Source organism: Perca fluviatilis, chromosome 9, assembly GCF_010015445.1.
Source record: "Perca fluviatilis chromosome 9, GENO_Pfluv_1.0, whole genome shotgun sequence".
NCBI classification, from domain to species: Eukaryota; Metazoa; Chordata; class Actinopteri; order Perciformes; family Percidae; genus Perca; species Perca fluviatilis.
This window is the reverse complement of record NC_053120.1, coordinates 15,439,663-15,457,901: the sequence shown is the minus strand read 5'-3', so window position 1 is coordinate 15,457,901 and position 18,239 is coordinate 15,439,663. Positions and strand designations below refer to the sequence as shown.

Sequence of the window (18,239 nt, the reverse complement as noted above, 5' to 3'; positions counted from 1 at the left end):
CATGACCCGCAGTAAGCTATATAATGTCTGTTATCAGCTCAGATTTTCAGTGTCAACCATGTAAGGAAGAAGAGGATACAAGGTAGGTTATCTGAACAAATTAATCCATTGTACTGACCCAAGAACAATCCATTAAATTACGATGATAGAATATTCAAGTACTGTGTTTGAAATAGTAAATCCGAGGTTAGTCATACTGACAGCTATTTTTATTTTATTTCTCTTTGTATTACATATTAAGCTATAAATTGTCTTTACTAATTCGTTATAAGATTAGGCTTAACTGTATACTTCCATTTAGAATTTTAAGAGTGTTAGAGATTGTGTTGCACTGTTCTAGTTTAAAGGAAGTGGAAAAAGGAAGTGAGACAAAATGAGTTATGGCTACTACACACACAACCCAGGAAGACCTAAATCCTTTAGTAGTTTTATATTGGGCTAAATTACCATTAAGTTATAGAAACCTGTTACATTGGTCTCCATTCATACCAATATTGGCTTTTATTTTGGGAAATAATTAGATTCAATTGGTAAAATACTTAACTGAACTGAAAGAAGCATGAATTCTTCTTGCTTCTAATGCCAAAAACTAAATCAACATGTTTTCGGTAAATCTTAATGTTGTCATTTTGAACAGGTAAATAATGTTTTGCACTAATTGTGGAAATCAAGTGGAAAGTTCATTCCAATTCTGTCCTCACTGTGGCTTCAAGTTGTGTGTCTTGACCCCAAATGTGACCCAAGGTAAGCTTACTAGCACACTGTTTTTGTGTGCATTTTTATTGTTTTTGTTTTGTTTGTTATATATTGACTTAGTTAAAAAAAGTTGTCTCATGTCCAAGCATGAACAATGCTGGGCCTGTAACCAGAATAAGAATGAGAATTAACAGTACTCGACACCTAATAGTCATCTGTAACAAACTGTGGTTGTTTTTATTTGTAGCCAATAACAATGTTTTTGTGTTTGACACAGACTTTAATAAAGTATGATTTGTCTATATGGTAGTTAAAAGTCCAGTTTGATTACCTTAAAGCTGAACTTTGTAATGTATCATTCTATATGGAGGTGTGCCTAAAAGACTGAAACTGACACATTTACTACGGTTAGATATATCTAATTAATATGTCACATCACATTATGTTACCTAGATGTGGCCACGTCAACATATCAACCCTCAGTCACTGCTGAGAAGAACCAAAAGGAGGATCAAGACCAGGTTCCAAAAGGTGTTAAAGAAGAACAAGAAAATACTACACAGATAAAGGTGAAAAGGCTAAGTAACAGTTGTTTTGTCATAGCTTTCTTGCTCATCAAAAATGTATTAAGCCATGAATTCCCTGACACAATCAACCTTTATTTCCTTTTGCTTAGACTATAACATTGTTCTGTTTGCTAGTTTACAGCAACATTTGTAGGGCAGTAAACAAGCTCATCAACATGGGGAACAGGTTTCTGCTATGGCAGGAATGTGTTTATACAGTAATCACATGGAACGCACCTTTCAATATGATGCAGTCTAGTACAACACCACATATCAACTACAATCTCAGTCACAAAAACTATAGCACACCTTTCTGAGGTATGTATTGTAATCATACATTTTGCAAAGGTGTGTGGCCCTGCTACTAAGCAGGACCACAAAAGGGCCAGTCAGCATAGTGAACCACTGGTGTGAAGTTAACAGTTTAACAATTTTTTAGACAGTGTTTTAACTTCGCATTTTCACATAGTTATGGAAATATGGCATTGCTTTTGTATTTTTATTAATATTTTTTAACATGTTTTTTCCTGACATGGATGTTTTCCATTTTATAGTGCTTGTATCATGGTGTTTTTTTAAGATTCCGGCAGTTTCACTGTATTTTCTTTCTTTTGCTTGACTGGGCCATTATATCGGTTTGTAATGGCTTATTCTACAGGAGTACATAGAATATCACAAAAACATTTTTATGTCATCATGTTACTAAAATAATAATAATAAATTGAATTTATATAGCGCTTTTCACAAACTCAAAGTCGCTTTGATTACTAAAGGGTTTGCTTGGCTCCACAACATTATACAATAACGTTAATATGAAGGAGAATGCATGAAACATTTACAGAATCTAAACTATTTTTATTGTGCAAATTGAAAATTAGTAAAATAAACTTAAATCAACTGAATACACGTACAAACAACTTTAACATTGTTTGCCTTTCAAAACAAAATAGTTGTAAGATAGTTGTATGAACACTACCTTGGCCACAGGTAAGTTAGGTTGTTGTAAAAAAGTGGCTTGGCTTCACACATTAACCACTCGACTTATGAGGTAACTTCTGCCTCCAGAGGAAAAAGTTTATTAATCTAAAACTGATATCTGCTAAGCTAACTATTGAGATTCTTTTCAGGGGCAATCGGCTAGTGATGACTCAGAGGCAGCCAGAGATGGGGCTACACCACAGCGCCCATCAAATGACAAAACCAGCCCAGCCCCACTGGAAAAAGGAGCCACACCCTCATGCCCTAACCAGACAGTTTCAGTTAATGAATCATTGACTACCAAGAACACACATGTCACAGAGACTTGTAATGGGAAAGAGAGGCTTTCTGTGGCAGCTCATGAAAGTAATTCTCAATCATTCAGTAATGCAGCCCCTGGATCAAACCTGTCTGTTTCCACGGCACTGCACTCTCCTACCCCTGCCAGTGACAAAAAATCCCTGTTAGGTATTAGTAGAGAATACAGCCCTGAAGCAGTGCCGACTGCTGCTGGGCTGTTGTCTAATCCTGCATCATCTCTAACATCAACAAAAGAAATTGACTCCACTGCACCTGAATCGCCTGGGCAAACACCTCAAGAATGGGATTCGGTGGAAAAGCAGTCTGCCTCTAACAATGATATAGACAAGACAATCTCTAATGAAAGACAAAATCTCTTTGGGAGGCCAGATGATAAAGCTACCTATTTAGACTCTTTTCAGGGGAAGCCGGCTAGTGATGACTCTGAGCCAGCCAGAAATGGCGTGACAACACAGGACCCATCAGATTACACTGCCAGCTCAGCCCCACTGGAACAAGGAACCACACTCTCATTCCCCAACCAGACAGAGCAACAAACAGAGGCCCCATCAGATATTAATACAGAGGACAGCCATACACCAGTGCAAATTACTGCTGACAAAAAAAGTGGCATTCATTCTGGGCTATCGTCTAACTCTGCATCATCTCCAACACCAACTAAAGAAACAGGCTCCACTGCACCTGTATCATCTGAGCAAACATCTCAAGCATTGGATTCAGTGGCAAAGCAGCCTCTCAATGAACAAGATAAGGATAAGACAATCTCTCTTGAGACAGAAAATCTCTCTGGGAAACCAGATGATAATAAAAAGCACACCAACACTGAACAGCATACATTCACTAAACAAAATGACAAGAAAGAAGACCAAGCAGCCATAGATGAGAGAGAAGCCCCAAATGCAAGACAACCAGAGTATTCTCATGATCCATGTCCAGTTACTGAAGAAACCAGCCAAAACACTGAGGTAGTTATCAGTCAAATGCATAGAGTTTAACCTTCAAACTGACTTATAACCTGAACATTCTTTCAATCATTGTTTTCTTAATTTTCTACAAAAATACTTAATGATAATAATGGTAGTAATAACATTTAAAATTTCATATTGACACTGATTGAGTAATGATTTTCATTAGTCTGACATAACCATAGTGTTTTGGCAACAATCATGCATACAGGTTACTATAACTGTGCATTATTAATCAACTGTCTATTTACCAACCATGTGCAGCTTTAAAGCTACAGTTCGTAACATTTATAAAAAATAACTTTTTGTCACTATATCCTGACAGTACTGCATGAATCAGATAATCTGTAAACAAATCACACTCCTCTGCCTCTTTCTGGTGCTCCTAATGGCATAAGGAAAACAACCAATCAGAGCCAAGGAGTCTGTAATGCAGTGACTGCTTGTGAACGCCGATCAAACTATCAAACTAGGCAGCGCTGTTCAAATATGAATCAAGATTTTGTTAATGCATTGCCTATCTCTCGCATCATATGTTTTCAGAAACATATTTTAGTGTATTGTTTATCTGTGAAATGAAAAATTTTGCTATGGACGGTCGGCCAGTGGGCGGTGCTTGAATTTTGGCTTGAACAGTACACTAATATCTGAAATTTCTGAAATTCTGAAAACATTTGAGTCTAGAAATAGGCAATAACATAATCTTGATTCACATCACAAACAGTCATTGACACTGTATTAGAGACTCCTTGGCTCTTATTGGTTGTTTATCCACGGGTGCGGTGGGAACATGGCTAAGTCTTTGGAAGTGAAAGCATGGAAGTACACAGGCATATAGCCGCTGCTTACTAACAAAAAAAGGGAGGTAAAAGTTAACTTCATATTTTCTTTATAAAATCAACAATACAATATCACAATATTCTGTATAATCTTTCTTACTGTCAGGATATAGTGACAGTTTCAGCAAATATGACAAAAAGCCTTTAAAGTGGGTAATATTTCTGTGTCCAACACAATTTAAAATAACACAAAAAAATTGTAGAATTGAGATATGATAAGTCTACATTATGGAGGTGATTCTTTATGTCTGGCAATCAGATTCCTAGAGTATAGGACTTCAGGAAGTTGATGTTTTTGCTATATGTTGTACAATAGATTTGGTAATATCTTGATCATTTATTTACTCTTCAACCTTTTATTTTTCTCACAGGCTGTTGACACCAAATCAAATAAGAAAACAAACACATGCCTTGCAGAGAGACAGGAACAGCAGCCAAGCAACGGAACAGTCAATGTCTCCAGGTCACCAATAACCTCCTGCTCTCTTGGTCAGAGTGATGAGAAGGCGGGTCTTCTAGTGGCAGTAAATATCTCAGGAACATCCCCTGAACACCAGGCACAACAAACGTAAGTTTTGGGTTATAGGAAGTAGGTAAGTATTAATAGGTATTCATGTGATGTTCTGAACAAAGCATCTTAAATTAAAAAAAAAATGTAATCTAATCACTGTTGTTTAGTCTGGTATTTCATAATATTTTTAAACCAGTAATGCTATCTGCTACAAAATATTGTATTGTTGATTTTATAAAGAAAATATGAAGTTACTGTAACTTGTATCTACTTGTTTCTCTTTTTTTAGTTTACCAAGCAGCGGATCTATGCATGTGTACTTCCATGCTGTCACTTCGAAAGACTTTCATTTGGATCCAGAAAAGGATAAGATTTTCTTAATGTCTGGAAAATTGTTTGGAGATTGGGATAAAAATGGCCAGCAAATGTCCTTCTCTAGGTGTGGCTTCTTTATCTCCGCTATCTATTTTGCACCGTCGCTGCATCCGGGGCTTAGCACCGCCCGTGGGATTTCATCCCCCTTAACCAGAATGTTAACTTGTGCAGCCAGACCATACTTTACTATGCTGTGTCAGCTTTTAATTTTCTTCACCAATTAGAGACATAGTGACTATTATATAGTGGAATATTTGCTTTGAAATTATGGGTTTGTCACATATTTGCCTGTCCCATCACTAATAATAATTTCTGTGTTTCACAGGCATCTAGGGGACAAGAGATATCTTGTTGAAGGGCGAGTTATGATTCCCAAGAACATAATTCATGAGAGCATACCCTACAAATACAGAATTTGGAAGCACAATGAAAAGGCCATTTTTGAGGCCATCTACCAGAAAGATGGAAATCAATATGTGAACAGGTGCCTGACAATCAAAGAAGATTTTCTAACATTTGAAGGTAATCTGCATTTACTTCCCTAGGCTCAATAGCAACTTATATTTGTGTTTACAGACAAGAGCTTAACTGATAAACCAGCTGGGAAGATATTTGCCATTATTAGCTTTTTGTACACATAATGATATTGGTATTGGTTTTGACTCATAATTAACAAGAAGTTGCAGTATACACATGCCTCAAACAGTTAGAAACAATGTTTTCATAGATTGTCCACCAGAGAACACTGGTAAGTTTGTTTTAGGACAACTTATGCCTAGATCTAGGACAGCTGCTGACCTCCAAAGAATAATAGAAACATATTATCTTTTGCTTTTGGTGTCCCTGCCAGCATTTGCAAAAAAAATTGGAACCAAGACACACTTGTGAGTCACTGATGGTGAAGCACGAATAAAGCACCTGGTGCCTATTAGCTGATGCAAGTGACTTAAGTACTCTGCCTGAACAAATGCAAAGCTCCATTTCTCCTTACAGTATATGGTTTAGCATACCATTTTGAAGCCTCTTGTTGATTTGTTAATCTGTACTCAGATATGCACACAGTTCTCTTAGCAGAGTCTTAAGTGTGTGATTGTTTTAAATGGTCCAACAAATTCAATTAAGGAGAAAGCAAAATAGAAACATGCAAAGAAGCACAAAGTTTCACAATTCATTTTGTTGGAATTCATTCTGTTGGACATTCAAGGGGAGTGGCACCAGTATGATGATATGATCCATCCTAAGCTGAAGAAGAGTGCCTGGCCTTGGAGTTCTTCAACCAAAGACATCGTAATAAAAGGCAGAGACCTAGCTGGCAGGGTGATGCTGAGTAACATATTTGACCTTCTTACAACTTGGAATGAACCAAATGTGGACAACTTCTTTTCACTGCTACGACAGTTTGTATATACATACAGCTCTCCTGTACTTCATGATGGCAAGGAAAGGCAATGGGGATTACCATATGATATTAAACAGGTAAATGTTGAGGGTTTTATTCTAGAAGAGCACATGGTCCACACAATACATGTACATATTAGACCTTGGTTGTTACCTTCTTCCTTTACTTTTTTTAGGTGGAAATCCTGCTTAAACTTGTTCTGGAGGAAAACATCAATCACAAGCCCAGAATGCAGCAAGAAACAACAAAATGCCTCTTACCTTTTCATGCAGGAGTTGTTAGTTTGCTCATTTACAACAAGTATCTGAAAAACGGCATGACAGATCGAGAACTATCTAGTCTTTGTGATATTCTTTGCCTGCCTAAGAAGCCACAACACCATTTCTCCTCTTTCTGGGAAGACTTTGTAAGCCCTTTAGCAGATAAAAAGAGGTAACTAATGTGTGATTAAATTGGCATAAAATAACAATAATTACCAATAAAATATATATTCATAATGACAAACATAATTCAGAAATAAATAATAGAAAAGGAGACAACAAAAAACTATTAAAAGCTAAATGTTTTCAAACACCATCAGATTTAAATTTAATTGAAGACAATAGTGGTTCTCAGTTATAAAGAAGTACTTGGTCACAAACAATACTTTACATTGAAACTAACAAATGATACAGGAATAGAAGCCAAGGAATTCAGACAAACAATAACAGCACAAAGCTACCTGACAGGCCCATCTAGTCACCACACATTGCACCTGTCATGTTCACACTCACAATACATATTTTTTCTTCTTGCTGAATGTTGCATCCAATATGACTCTAAAATTCAGATCTGAACATCTTTGACCTCATCTTCCAACAATTACAGAGTAGCAACTAAACCTAAGGATGTTTATTATGATATAATTTGAAAAACAACATCATCGGTTTTCAAATATTTAAAACTTTTTACCCACTGTAAATATAATGAAACTAAACACTGACTTTTCACTGCTGTAGTGTTGCAGATGCTGTTGAGATGTTTTGCAACAAGGCGAGACAACACAATATTGACAAGTGGGTCTTGGTCATCCCTCTGATTCACCTACTAAGAGGAGAAAGCAAACCTTTTGAGCCAGTTCCACCTGTCTTGAATCCACAGTTTGACTCCTGGACAGTCTTGAGGGGGAGCAAAGGAACACATTTCAACAGAGGCGATTATGCTAGGTATGTAAATGTTTTTCTCCTGCAAATACTTTAGCACACGCACAGAACTTTTTGACTCTTTGGTCACACTTTATTTTATTCACCATAATTACAGTAGACACCATACACCCCTGATGCTGCCTCCTGACCATTTGTATGGAAAACATGACCCTTTCATGATAGGGCAGTTTTGATCTTCTGTCTCTCAGCTAAAATCCCTCAGACTAATGTAACTACAATCTTCAATGTAAAATATGTATTTCTCACAAAGTAACATTAGTAATGTTACAAACAGTACAGCATAGAGGTGAATATTGTTACAGTTTCTGAAATAAATCACAAATAATACAAATACATGAATATCTGTGAGTTGTCACAGCATTACAGAATTAATAAAAGCAGACATCTGCATTCCCTCTGGATGAAATGTTCACAGTAGAAATAAAATACAGTGCAAGCTATCTAGGCTAGCCAGGTACCATTACTGTTTGCTTAGTACCCAGCAAGGCAAGTTTCCAAACAGGCTAATTACTGAAATAAGTCTTTACCATTAATACCGAGGCACAAATGAATACGCTTACCATCGACTAAACATTACAAAGTCATGAAATACAGAGAATCTAGTTATTGTGCTGCATGAACGTTATAGCAGTAGTATTACTTACCATCAGCGATTGCTGCACAGAAAAACAGGATGAGTGGAAACCACATTAACTCACGTGAAATTTCTAAATAACAGTCTAAGAACATAATGTTGTAAATTCTTCATAGTTAATAATTAGTCTCTAAGTATAGCATATTTTACAGCATGACATGCAGTTTCCAATTACAGCATAATTTAGGAATATGGTGTCCAATTAGGGTATAACTGTTTACTGTCTAATAAAGACCACATTATATATATTTTGGTCTAATTTCACACAAAGTATGGTGTATTACATCTTATTAGTGTACCCTAAAATAAAGTTAAACCGAAACTTTTAGAATATTTAGAACAGAAACTATTTTGCTTATCACTTTAATACCCAGAAATTCCAAACCAGGGGCGTTTTATCCTCGTTTTTTCCATAATACCAAACTCTATAATATATATTGCAAGGCAACCAGCAGAGACCCAACAAAATCAGTGCTCCGGGTCAAGAAATAGGCATTTGTAGTTATATTTTTGACGACATCGTGTCTTTGTTGGTTTTTTAGAAAAAATGTTTTTAGGACACCCCAGGGGTAAGGAGGGGGGCCCTTACCCTCGGGGTGTCCTACATTTTTTTTTTACCCTCATCACATAGTCACCATTATCAACTCTGACTTTAATTTAGGATCATGAAAGACCATGCGTACCTGGTGGACATTGATCGTCTTCTTGTGTACACTTGGATGCCTCTGCTGCATGTGGATGATCTAAGAAGCTTCATATCATGTGTGCAAGTGGAGCTTCTAGACATTCTTCATTGCATACAGTTCAGTGTCAAATCTGGAATAACTCACTCAAACTGCATGGTATGTATCCACAAAAGTTACTATAATACTATATATTTTTTTATAACAACCCATCAAATGAAAATTATCACAGCTCCTATTGGCTTCACTGAATTAATTAAGCTCATAGTTAGCTGTCTGGCCTGCATTTTTACTGCTTTGGTTTAATCTCATTGCTTTGTTTTTGGCGTGCAGCCTACTGTACACTACAGTAGCTGCTCAACACCAAACTTCAGACAAACGTGGAACGTGGAGCATTTAGTTCCACTACTTTTAAAAAGACAAATATTTCCCCTTGAGGACTTGGTAGATACCCCAAAATAGAGCTAAATGCAAAGGTTAATATTCATCAGGTGTCAGAAACATGATTCCAGATGAATGATAATGTTGCTCTGTAACTGCTTGATGTGTAAATAAGCAAATATGCTACATCAACCTGAACGGTAATAATATATCAGTGTTGTGTTCACAACCTGTTTCTGCTGCCTCCAAGTTGCCATAACAAATCAGTTTTTGCAGATTTATATAAAAGCTACCACTTGCTTGAATTACTTTATCACTGTCTTCAAATTCTGTGTTCTGTTAACTGATTTACAGGCTTTGGAAAATTTGGCATCTCATCTCATCGACAGAGAAAGCCATCGCAACAAACGGTAAAATAAAAACCTTTTTCTATCACTGTAATACAGTATATCTGTAGTAATGACTATGGATTTCAGTATCTATATTGCTAGCAATTTTTATGCACAACAATAATTAAAAAAATTTTCCCACAGCTTTGATGACAAATATGGAGAGTGTTGCCTGAAAACTGCAGTAAGGCTTCTCTATTCTATCTGCCGCCACACAACAGATCCAGGCCTCAGTGATGTTCCTATTTACTTCCTTGATCTGGTCTGTCTGATTGCCAAGGCATACGACCACACAGATTCCCAGGTGAGACTCAACTGTCAATCTGTTGGACATGCCACACTTTTATGTCTCCATACCAAGCCATAGTCTTGCCTTGAAATGCCTGGAGCAGTTTACAGCAACAGCTTTATTCTTTTATTTTTCTATCTTGTATAGAGTAAAAGATTCAACTCAATGTGGAATATTAAATCTTGTGAATAAGTTAATTATTGTTTTTCCTCTATCAAACATTTGACCTGTTTTTGACACTCGTGTTCCATGTGTTTGAAAAAAGTCTTATTTTTTTGTTTCTCATAAAGCAAGATACACAGCAAAGCAAAAAAAATAACCCAGACTAGCTAAGTTTGTATGCTTAAATGCAAGCAGAGTTTTTGTATTAGGCAGAATAAAATGAAAACATATAGATATCCATAGTAACTTCTAACTGCTATTCCAGGCAAGAGAGAGAATTCATGAAGAGTCAATCGGGGAGACATTAGAAACAATGAGGGAATGGCGGAGAAATACCTTCAGAAACAAATTGCTTAATGACTGGGATCGTACGCAGTTTTCTGTACCCCATGAAATTAAGGTAAGCAGAAATATGTGATAATGTATATTTTGTTCTCTATTATGGTTTTACATTTAAATAGTATAAAGGCTGCCATGTATACCTGTGTGGATATGATGGGAATAGTAATATAAAAAACTTTTTTCAGTGCGATAGAAATTTGATGTTTTACAGTACTTATAATACTATAAGTATTAATAACTATAATCCATATTTCTCTCTTTCTAGGTATGGGACAAGTTACTCTCACTATCCTTCAGTCATAAGGAACATACTTTATTCTGGAGAACCACCTTCATGGAGGATTTTGAAGGAAAACTAAAACGAGTAAGACTGGATTTGTGTTTGTGTTTACATTCTTACAGATCTTGGATTCTGGTATTTACATGCTTTACTTGTTCAATTGAGAAACAAAGCTGAAGATGTGTGCTTGTGTGCTAGGAACACTCAGTGGATCAAATTGGAATATACTCTAACAAGATGGAAGAACTGAGCAAGACAAGTCCATTGTTATGCAGCACGATGGAGAAATGTGCATTGGAGGCAGTTGCGGCTATTTGTCAGGTATGATTTGAATAAGTGGTGAATAAGCAGTTCATCAATGCTTTGTTTGATATAATATAATGTAAATGTAATGTATTTATAAACATTTGTAACTTGTATGAAGCAGCAAGGATGGTGTAAACCAGGGGTCACCAACCTTTTCTAAACTGAGAGCTACTTCATGGGTATTGAGTCATACGAAGGGCTACCAGTTTGATACACTCTTCTGAAATAACAAATGTGCTCAGTTTGCCTTTAGTTATATATAATGATTAATGATACTCATACTATGTGAAGACACTGATCATGTTAATGATTTCTCACAATAATGATCAACAATGACTTAACAAGGTGGGAAACAGATAATATCAATATTCAATTTTCATTTTTAGAACAGGCCTGAGGGCTACTCATGTGGTCCTTGGGGGCTACCTGGTGCCTGCGGGCACTGTGTTGGTGACCCCTGGTGTAAAATTCTTTAACAGCTTATAACTACTATTAAACAGTGTAATTATAAATACCTGTAATAAACGACTCCCACAGACACTTAATCTTATAGAGGAAGAAAAAAATATGGTCTCACACACTGCTCTTGCAGTTAAAACATAAATTAAAATTAAAAAAATTTAAATCCCCCTCTTTCTCTCCTATTTTCTATATCTCTCCAGATGTTCTAAATAAAGGGAAAAGCCATAAAACAAACAAAAAAACAATAAAATTAGTACATCCCTTTTTTTCTTTGAGATTTTTAGCTTTTCTCCAATGCACCTGCATGACAAATCCTGGTTGTGCATGCTTTTTTCTCAATCTTCTTACCAAAACATGCAAGGACAACCAGTTTCACTGGCTTAAATTTACCAGTGTGTGATGCCACTTGGAGTACGAAATGATTGAATTTTTTCCTGTAATTTATTTCTTTTAGGATCACTCTGGCAGAGCTGTTTCAGCTCTATTTAAGAAACATGATATCACAAAGTTTGGGAAGCTGATGTCTGTTGTTGTGCTGAAAACATGGCCCACAGATGTGAATGGAGATTACACTGAGGGCGAGGACTTGATATTTGAGTACCTTGTAAATTGGCCCATGGCCAAAACTCTTTTCCAAATGACAGGTAAATGCCTAAATGTAACATGATGTTAAGATAATGACTTGGAGTCTGCTCTTTACTAATGTCTAGCATATGGTGGTCACTCTCTTGCATAAATTGTGTGCGAGAAAGAAAATAGTAATGCCTAATTTATAAAGAAAAAGTAAAGGCTGACTTGCATTGTGTTGTTAATTATTGTCTCATAGCAAAATGTTTTTGTAATTAAATGTTGTAGTTTATGTTTGCATGCTTGTTTTACAGGTGTAGGCAGTAATCTGATCAACAACTTGTCAGATGAAGTGCAAATCAGGATGACATTGGCGAGTTCAGCCTTCAAATCTGTGTCAGAGAAGTTCCTAAGTGGAGAGATCCGAATGAATACTTTAAACCAAATCCTCCAGAAAGAACATGAATTTCTTGACTTGCTGAAGATAGGTAAGTAGGATCTGTCTTTTTCTGCTTAAATTCCTCTTCTTTTGTCTTCTCTTTCTTCTCCTGTTTGCTTTTACTTCTACTTTTTACTCCAAGTTGTACATGTGTACACCCCTTGGCTTTCATGGAGGATATATTTATTCATAATCCAAATTGAAAGTCCAAAGAGAAAACGAAGCAAGATCAAATTAAAAATATTATTATTTTACTACGCTACTAAGAAAAATCATGCCATAATTAAATTTAAAAAAGAAACTGAAAAAGCAAAGTTGAAATGTAAAATGATAATTTAAAATGCAAAGCTTAAATATAAATGCTTAAACTGAAATCTTTGAAATCTTTAATTGAATGACAGAAACATCAAATATGAAACTCAAAATGTGAAATGGAAAAGCTTAAATAGAAATACTTAAATTAAAATCTCAAATAGAAAAAAATCTTTGCACTTAATAATTTTCAATTTGAAGTTTTATCTTTTGAATTTTACATTTGGTAATTGCCTTTTGACATTTTAAGATTCACCTTTTCTATTTCTATTTAACATTAAGGCTTTTCATTTTGAAGTGACACTTGTCAATTCAAATGAGGAGGCGTCGTGCAATGGCTGGTGGGAGGGATGAGAGACAAGTGTCACTTCAAAATGAAAAGCCTTAATGTTAAATAGAAATAGCAATGGTGAAACTTAAAATGTCAAAAGGCAATTACCAAATATAAAATTCAAAAGATAAAACTTCAAATTGAAAAGTGCAAATTAAGTGCAAATGCTAAAATAAAATATATTTTTTTTCTATTTGAGATTTTAATTTAAGTATTTCTATTTAAGCTTTTCCATTTCACATTTTGAGTTTCATATTTGATGTTTCTGTCATTCAATAAAATATTTCAAAGATTTCAGTTTAAGCATTTATATTTAAGCTTTGCATTTTAAATTATCATTTTACATTTCAACTTTTGCTTTTTCAGTTTCCTTTTTCTTTTGTGAATTTAATTATGGCATGATTTTTCCTAATAGCGTAGTAAAATAATAATATTTTTAATTTGATCTCGCTTCATTTTCTCTTTGGACTTTCAATTTGGATTATGAATAAATATATCCTCCATGTTGACTAAGCCTGAGATTGTATTGGAAATTCAAATTTCAGAACACATTTATCCCAAAATGTTTATATGCTTATGAATTTCTAGGCTGTGGGAGGTATACTATGCAGCAGTCCTGACCATAAAGTTTGGTTGTTTGTTTGTTTGTTTGTTTTATTTGGATCCCCATTAGCTTCAGCATAAACTAAAAGCTATTCTGAGGTCCTACAATCTGTCGTGTGGCAATACAATTTACGACATCACATTACACACCATACACACAGACATTACTTTACATTACACAACATTTGAAAATACAAATCATATTAAAATTTTACAGTTAATGCAATTAATCAAAAATAAAAGACATTATTCTACTCTGAATAAATCTATTTTAAGAGATAAGATAAAACAAACAGCCCTATAACAGACTCTCTCCAAATTGGTATTAGATATTGAAATTTCTTTTTTACTTGCATTTTTTGAAATATGTTAGGTCCATATGTGTTTGTGTTATGTTGTGAATGTGAAAATGAACTGCTACCTCCTTTGTCAGATCTAGCCACTGAAAAGAAATAAGCATCAGGCCAGTTACAAAAGCTGGTCAGTCTGACATCCAGAGCTGTATAGTAACGAAGTAGAACTACTTAAGTACTAAAAAGCTGTATCTGTACTCTACTGGAGCATTATTTTTTTCTTCTACTTCCACTTTTACTTGAGTACATATTTTCGATGAATGAAATACTTTTACTCCGATAAATTTTTTATGTGCTGCATCGTTACTCGTTACTGTTGTGAATTCCTCACGCTACGGAGACTGTGTAGGTTACAGTGTGTGTAGTTACGGCTACGTTAGTTACGGCTACGATAATTACGTAAAAAATCCCAGAGATCGCGTCGTGTTTCTTTTCATTAAGGTTGCCTGTTCAGAAGTTAGAGACGATGTAAGTTTGTACTCTTTCTATTTAGCTGTTGTTTCAGTAGATTAAGCTATTCCTGAGTTGTTTCAGTCTGCAATGAGTAGGCTACTGAATGTTAACCGTTTGACCCAGTGATGTGAAGCTGCTAGTTTATCTGTATTTTGCTAGCTTGCTAACTTTCCACTACATCACACATTTTATTTCAGTATTTGTTAATAAGTGATTAATAACCCACTGTTTTAGCAGATAATAGTAGTATCAAGCTCACAAACATATAGACCCACAATACACAACTCAGGTACGTAATTGCAAATGTTTATTGCAAAAAGTCAGTATAAACTCACAGGCAAAAGTGTCCAAAAGTGGCAGGCAAAGGGAAAATCCAAACACAGGCAGAAGTCAAAACCAAGGAATAAACAATCAGATAACGGACTCAGAACACTAGGAAATAACGCTCGAAGGCTGTACACAGGGGAAGCAGACGATCTCGCACTGGGGTAAGGGGAAGACCGAACTTAAATACACTAAACAGAAAAGACAATGAGACACAGGTGCAAAACATTAGGGCGGGGATACACAATTGCTAACAGCAGGAAGTAAACAGACAACACAAGAAACAACAGGGAACCTTCACAATAAAACAGGAATTGTGTACATACTCTGAAACAAATATGAATCCTAACAAAACAAAAACTTGACACAGGAGCGGAACGTGACAAGTAGTTATAACAGTAACATAACATTTCAGAAACTTCCTTCATATATCCAGCAATACAGCTTGTAAGCCTGTAATGCACCGTCTTAATACCAAGTAAAAAGTTCAACTCCAACAATATGATATTCAAAATTTGACTGCTTTCTTTAATAACTACATAACACAATATTTGTACTTTTAGTATTTGAGTAATACATTTTAAAATAAACTACTTGCAATACTTAAGTACAAAAAATGTTGAATACTTTAGTACTTCTACCTAAGTGTTGTGCTTAAAGAGCACTTCAACTTCTACTCAAGTCACTTTTTTGATAGAGCACTTGTACTTTTACTAAAGTATGAGTCTCTAGTACTTTATACGCCTCTGCTGACATCATATTGCCTGAGCTCATTACTATTCATCAGCTCGCCCAGTTGGGCTGGGTAAAGGATTCTGACAGCCAGGCTCTCATTGGCTAGCTGTTAGCCAATCAGATTCAAACAGCTTAGCTTGTTGAATATTAATGAGAACTGGCAGAAATCAAGCTGAGTCTTCCTGTAGGCTTTCTATACCACACTAGAATGGCTTGAAACAATGTAACCAAGGCATTCTTTCCACAAAAAATGTTACAGAGTCCATGGTAGAACTTCTGACATTACCACAAAGTAATGAAATATGTGTGGCAGGGCACCTTTAATAACAAGGTGTTGCCCATTATAGTTACCAGTTTCTGAACATGTTTGTCCCAACACAATCTATTGTCAATCATCACTCCCAAACGTTTAGCCTCTTCTCCTTGCTCTACAGAAGTTTGCTCTACACTGAGTTCAAGTTTCGGTTTGGAACATAAAGAAAAATGAGTTCCAACCGCTAAACTGGTAGTTTTAGATATATTGAGATTGTTTGTTACTACTGATCCAGTCCACCACTGACTGTAACTATCTCTCTAGTTTTGTATTTAGAGCACCAATATCAGTTCCTGATAAATATATTGTGGAATCATCAGCAAACATTGAAATGCTTGCTTTATCTAAAACAGATGGTAGATCATTGGTAAAGATTGTGTAGAGGAGCGGCCCAAGACAACTTCCTTGAGGCATGCCATGTTCCATAAGCCTTACCTTTGAAAATCTTCCATTAAAGTAAACTAATTGTCTTCTGTCAGTCAAATAACTTTTCGGTAAACATTCCATTTTTTTAACAGTAAGTCATGATCAGTTACATCAAATTCTGCAGTAGAATCAATCATTACAACACCTATTATTTCCCTCTCCTCCATATCCTTGAACCAGTCATCAACCATCTGAGTAAGGGCTGTGGCTGTTGAGTGTTTTACTCTGTATGCATGCTGAAAATCTGTAATTAAATCATTATTTAAAAAATAAGACTGAATCTGTTCATAAACAATTCTTTCATTTATTTTACCGAGAATTGGTAATAAACTTATTGGTCTACTGTTTGATCCAGAGAAAGGCATTTTCTTATTTTTAGGTATTGGCACAACTTTACTTTTTTTCCATGCTTGCAAACATATATTTTCCATAAAACACATATTAATTATATGAGCAATATTAGGTGCAATGACTGAAACTATTGGCTTAAGCAATTTATATCCGACATAGTCAATACGAGGTGTTTTGTTTTTACAATTCATCAAAAGTACTTCTTGAAAGCAGGTAATAATGATTAAAAACTCCCTACAATGACAGACTAACTGCTTTAAACCATGCGTGTCTGCACAACCCCCAGATTGGGAACTATTGCTTCTTAATCCTGCTCCTGGTAAATTTCTGACCACTCCCACAGTTTATGTACTGCTCCTGCCTGTTCTCGTGTGTGTCAGGCCCCGCCCGCACAGCAAACATTAGATTGACAGTCAATAGATTGACCATTGATTTTGTGTCTTCTCCCCTCCCACAGGAAAACTAGTTATTTTACTGTGTAGTGTTAATAAATATATGCATAACTGTCAGTAATAAGTAGCAAAATTACATTTTAGTGCATAATTACATTAATAAAAGTGCAATAATTACAGATATTCTAGTGCATTAAGGGCAATGTGTCATTGTATTAATTTTTTTTATTTAACTTATTTTAAAACGTGTTGGCTGTGGTTTGTTTTCCTCAGGTTGTTTTATTTTGTTTCGTTTCCCTGTATTTTAACACACTGTAACAGATTTCATGTTAGTCCCTGTTGATTGGATTGATTGTATTGAACTTCACAGTTGTAAGTCTACTTTTGTGTTTATGTTCCTCTAGATGGGCTTTGCGATGATCGTCGTTGTAAAGATGACAGAAAAATGAGAACATTACTGAGACAAAGAAAAGAGGAAGCAGAAGCTGTCCATAGTGACAAGGAGCTGGTCAGGTGTCTTTTACAAATCTGCCAAGAACTTCCACAACATGTCAAAGGTAAGAAGCGCTGGCACACAGCAAAAATATTGTTTAAAGTTTCAGTTAAGTCAAGTTAAGTTATGCATGTTTGTAATCCAAAAGGGGTTTGGTTGAAAAAGGTCAATGAGTGCGAACCCCAGTGCCGGGGCCTGTTCTTGGACGCTCACACCTCCCGCCAGATCAGCAAAGTTTTTGTTTGCTGTCGTTACACAGATTAAACCCAGCGCTGGCTGAATTTGAGTTTCTATAGCCATTAACTGAAGGTCCATCTCTGGAGTTGCCGTCTGTTCTCCTCCCAGTGAAGTAGTCTCCTAACGG

General features: G+C 35.7%; 1 protein-coding gene across 1 annotated transcript in view; it reads left to right on the top strand.

Moving 5' to 3' along the window:
• The window catches only part of LOC120565484 (E3 ubiquitin-protein ligase rnf213-alpha-like), a 70,014-nt gene continuing 51,775 nt past the window's right edge, over window positions 1–18,239 (top strand). Inside the window, 19 exon segments of the mRNA XM_039811308.1 lie at window positions 1–82; window positions 638–744; window positions 1,150–1,265; window positions 2,390–3,526; window positions 4,737–4,933; window positions 5,166–5,315; window positions 5,577–5,773; window positions 6,456–6,727; window positions 6,826–7,082; window positions 7,649–7,855; window positions 9,151–9,331; window positions 9,908–9,963; window positions 10,087–10,246; window positions 10,659–10,793; window positions 11,001–11,099; window positions 11,214–11,336; window positions 12,238–12,427; window positions 12,665–12,838; window positions 17,787–17,939. Coding sequence (XP_039667242.1) covers window positions 645–744; window positions 1,150–1,265; window positions 2,390–3,526; window positions 4,737–4,933; window positions 5,166–5,315; window positions 5,577–5,773; window positions 6,456–6,727; window positions 6,826–7,082; window positions 7,649–7,855; window positions 9,151–9,331; window positions 9,908–9,963; window positions 10,087–10,246; window positions 10,659–10,793; window positions 11,001–11,099; window positions 11,214–11,336; window positions 12,238–12,427; window positions 12,665–12,838; window positions 17,787–17,939 — 3,904 coding nt within the window. The 5' untranslated portion in view covers window positions 1–82; window positions 638–644.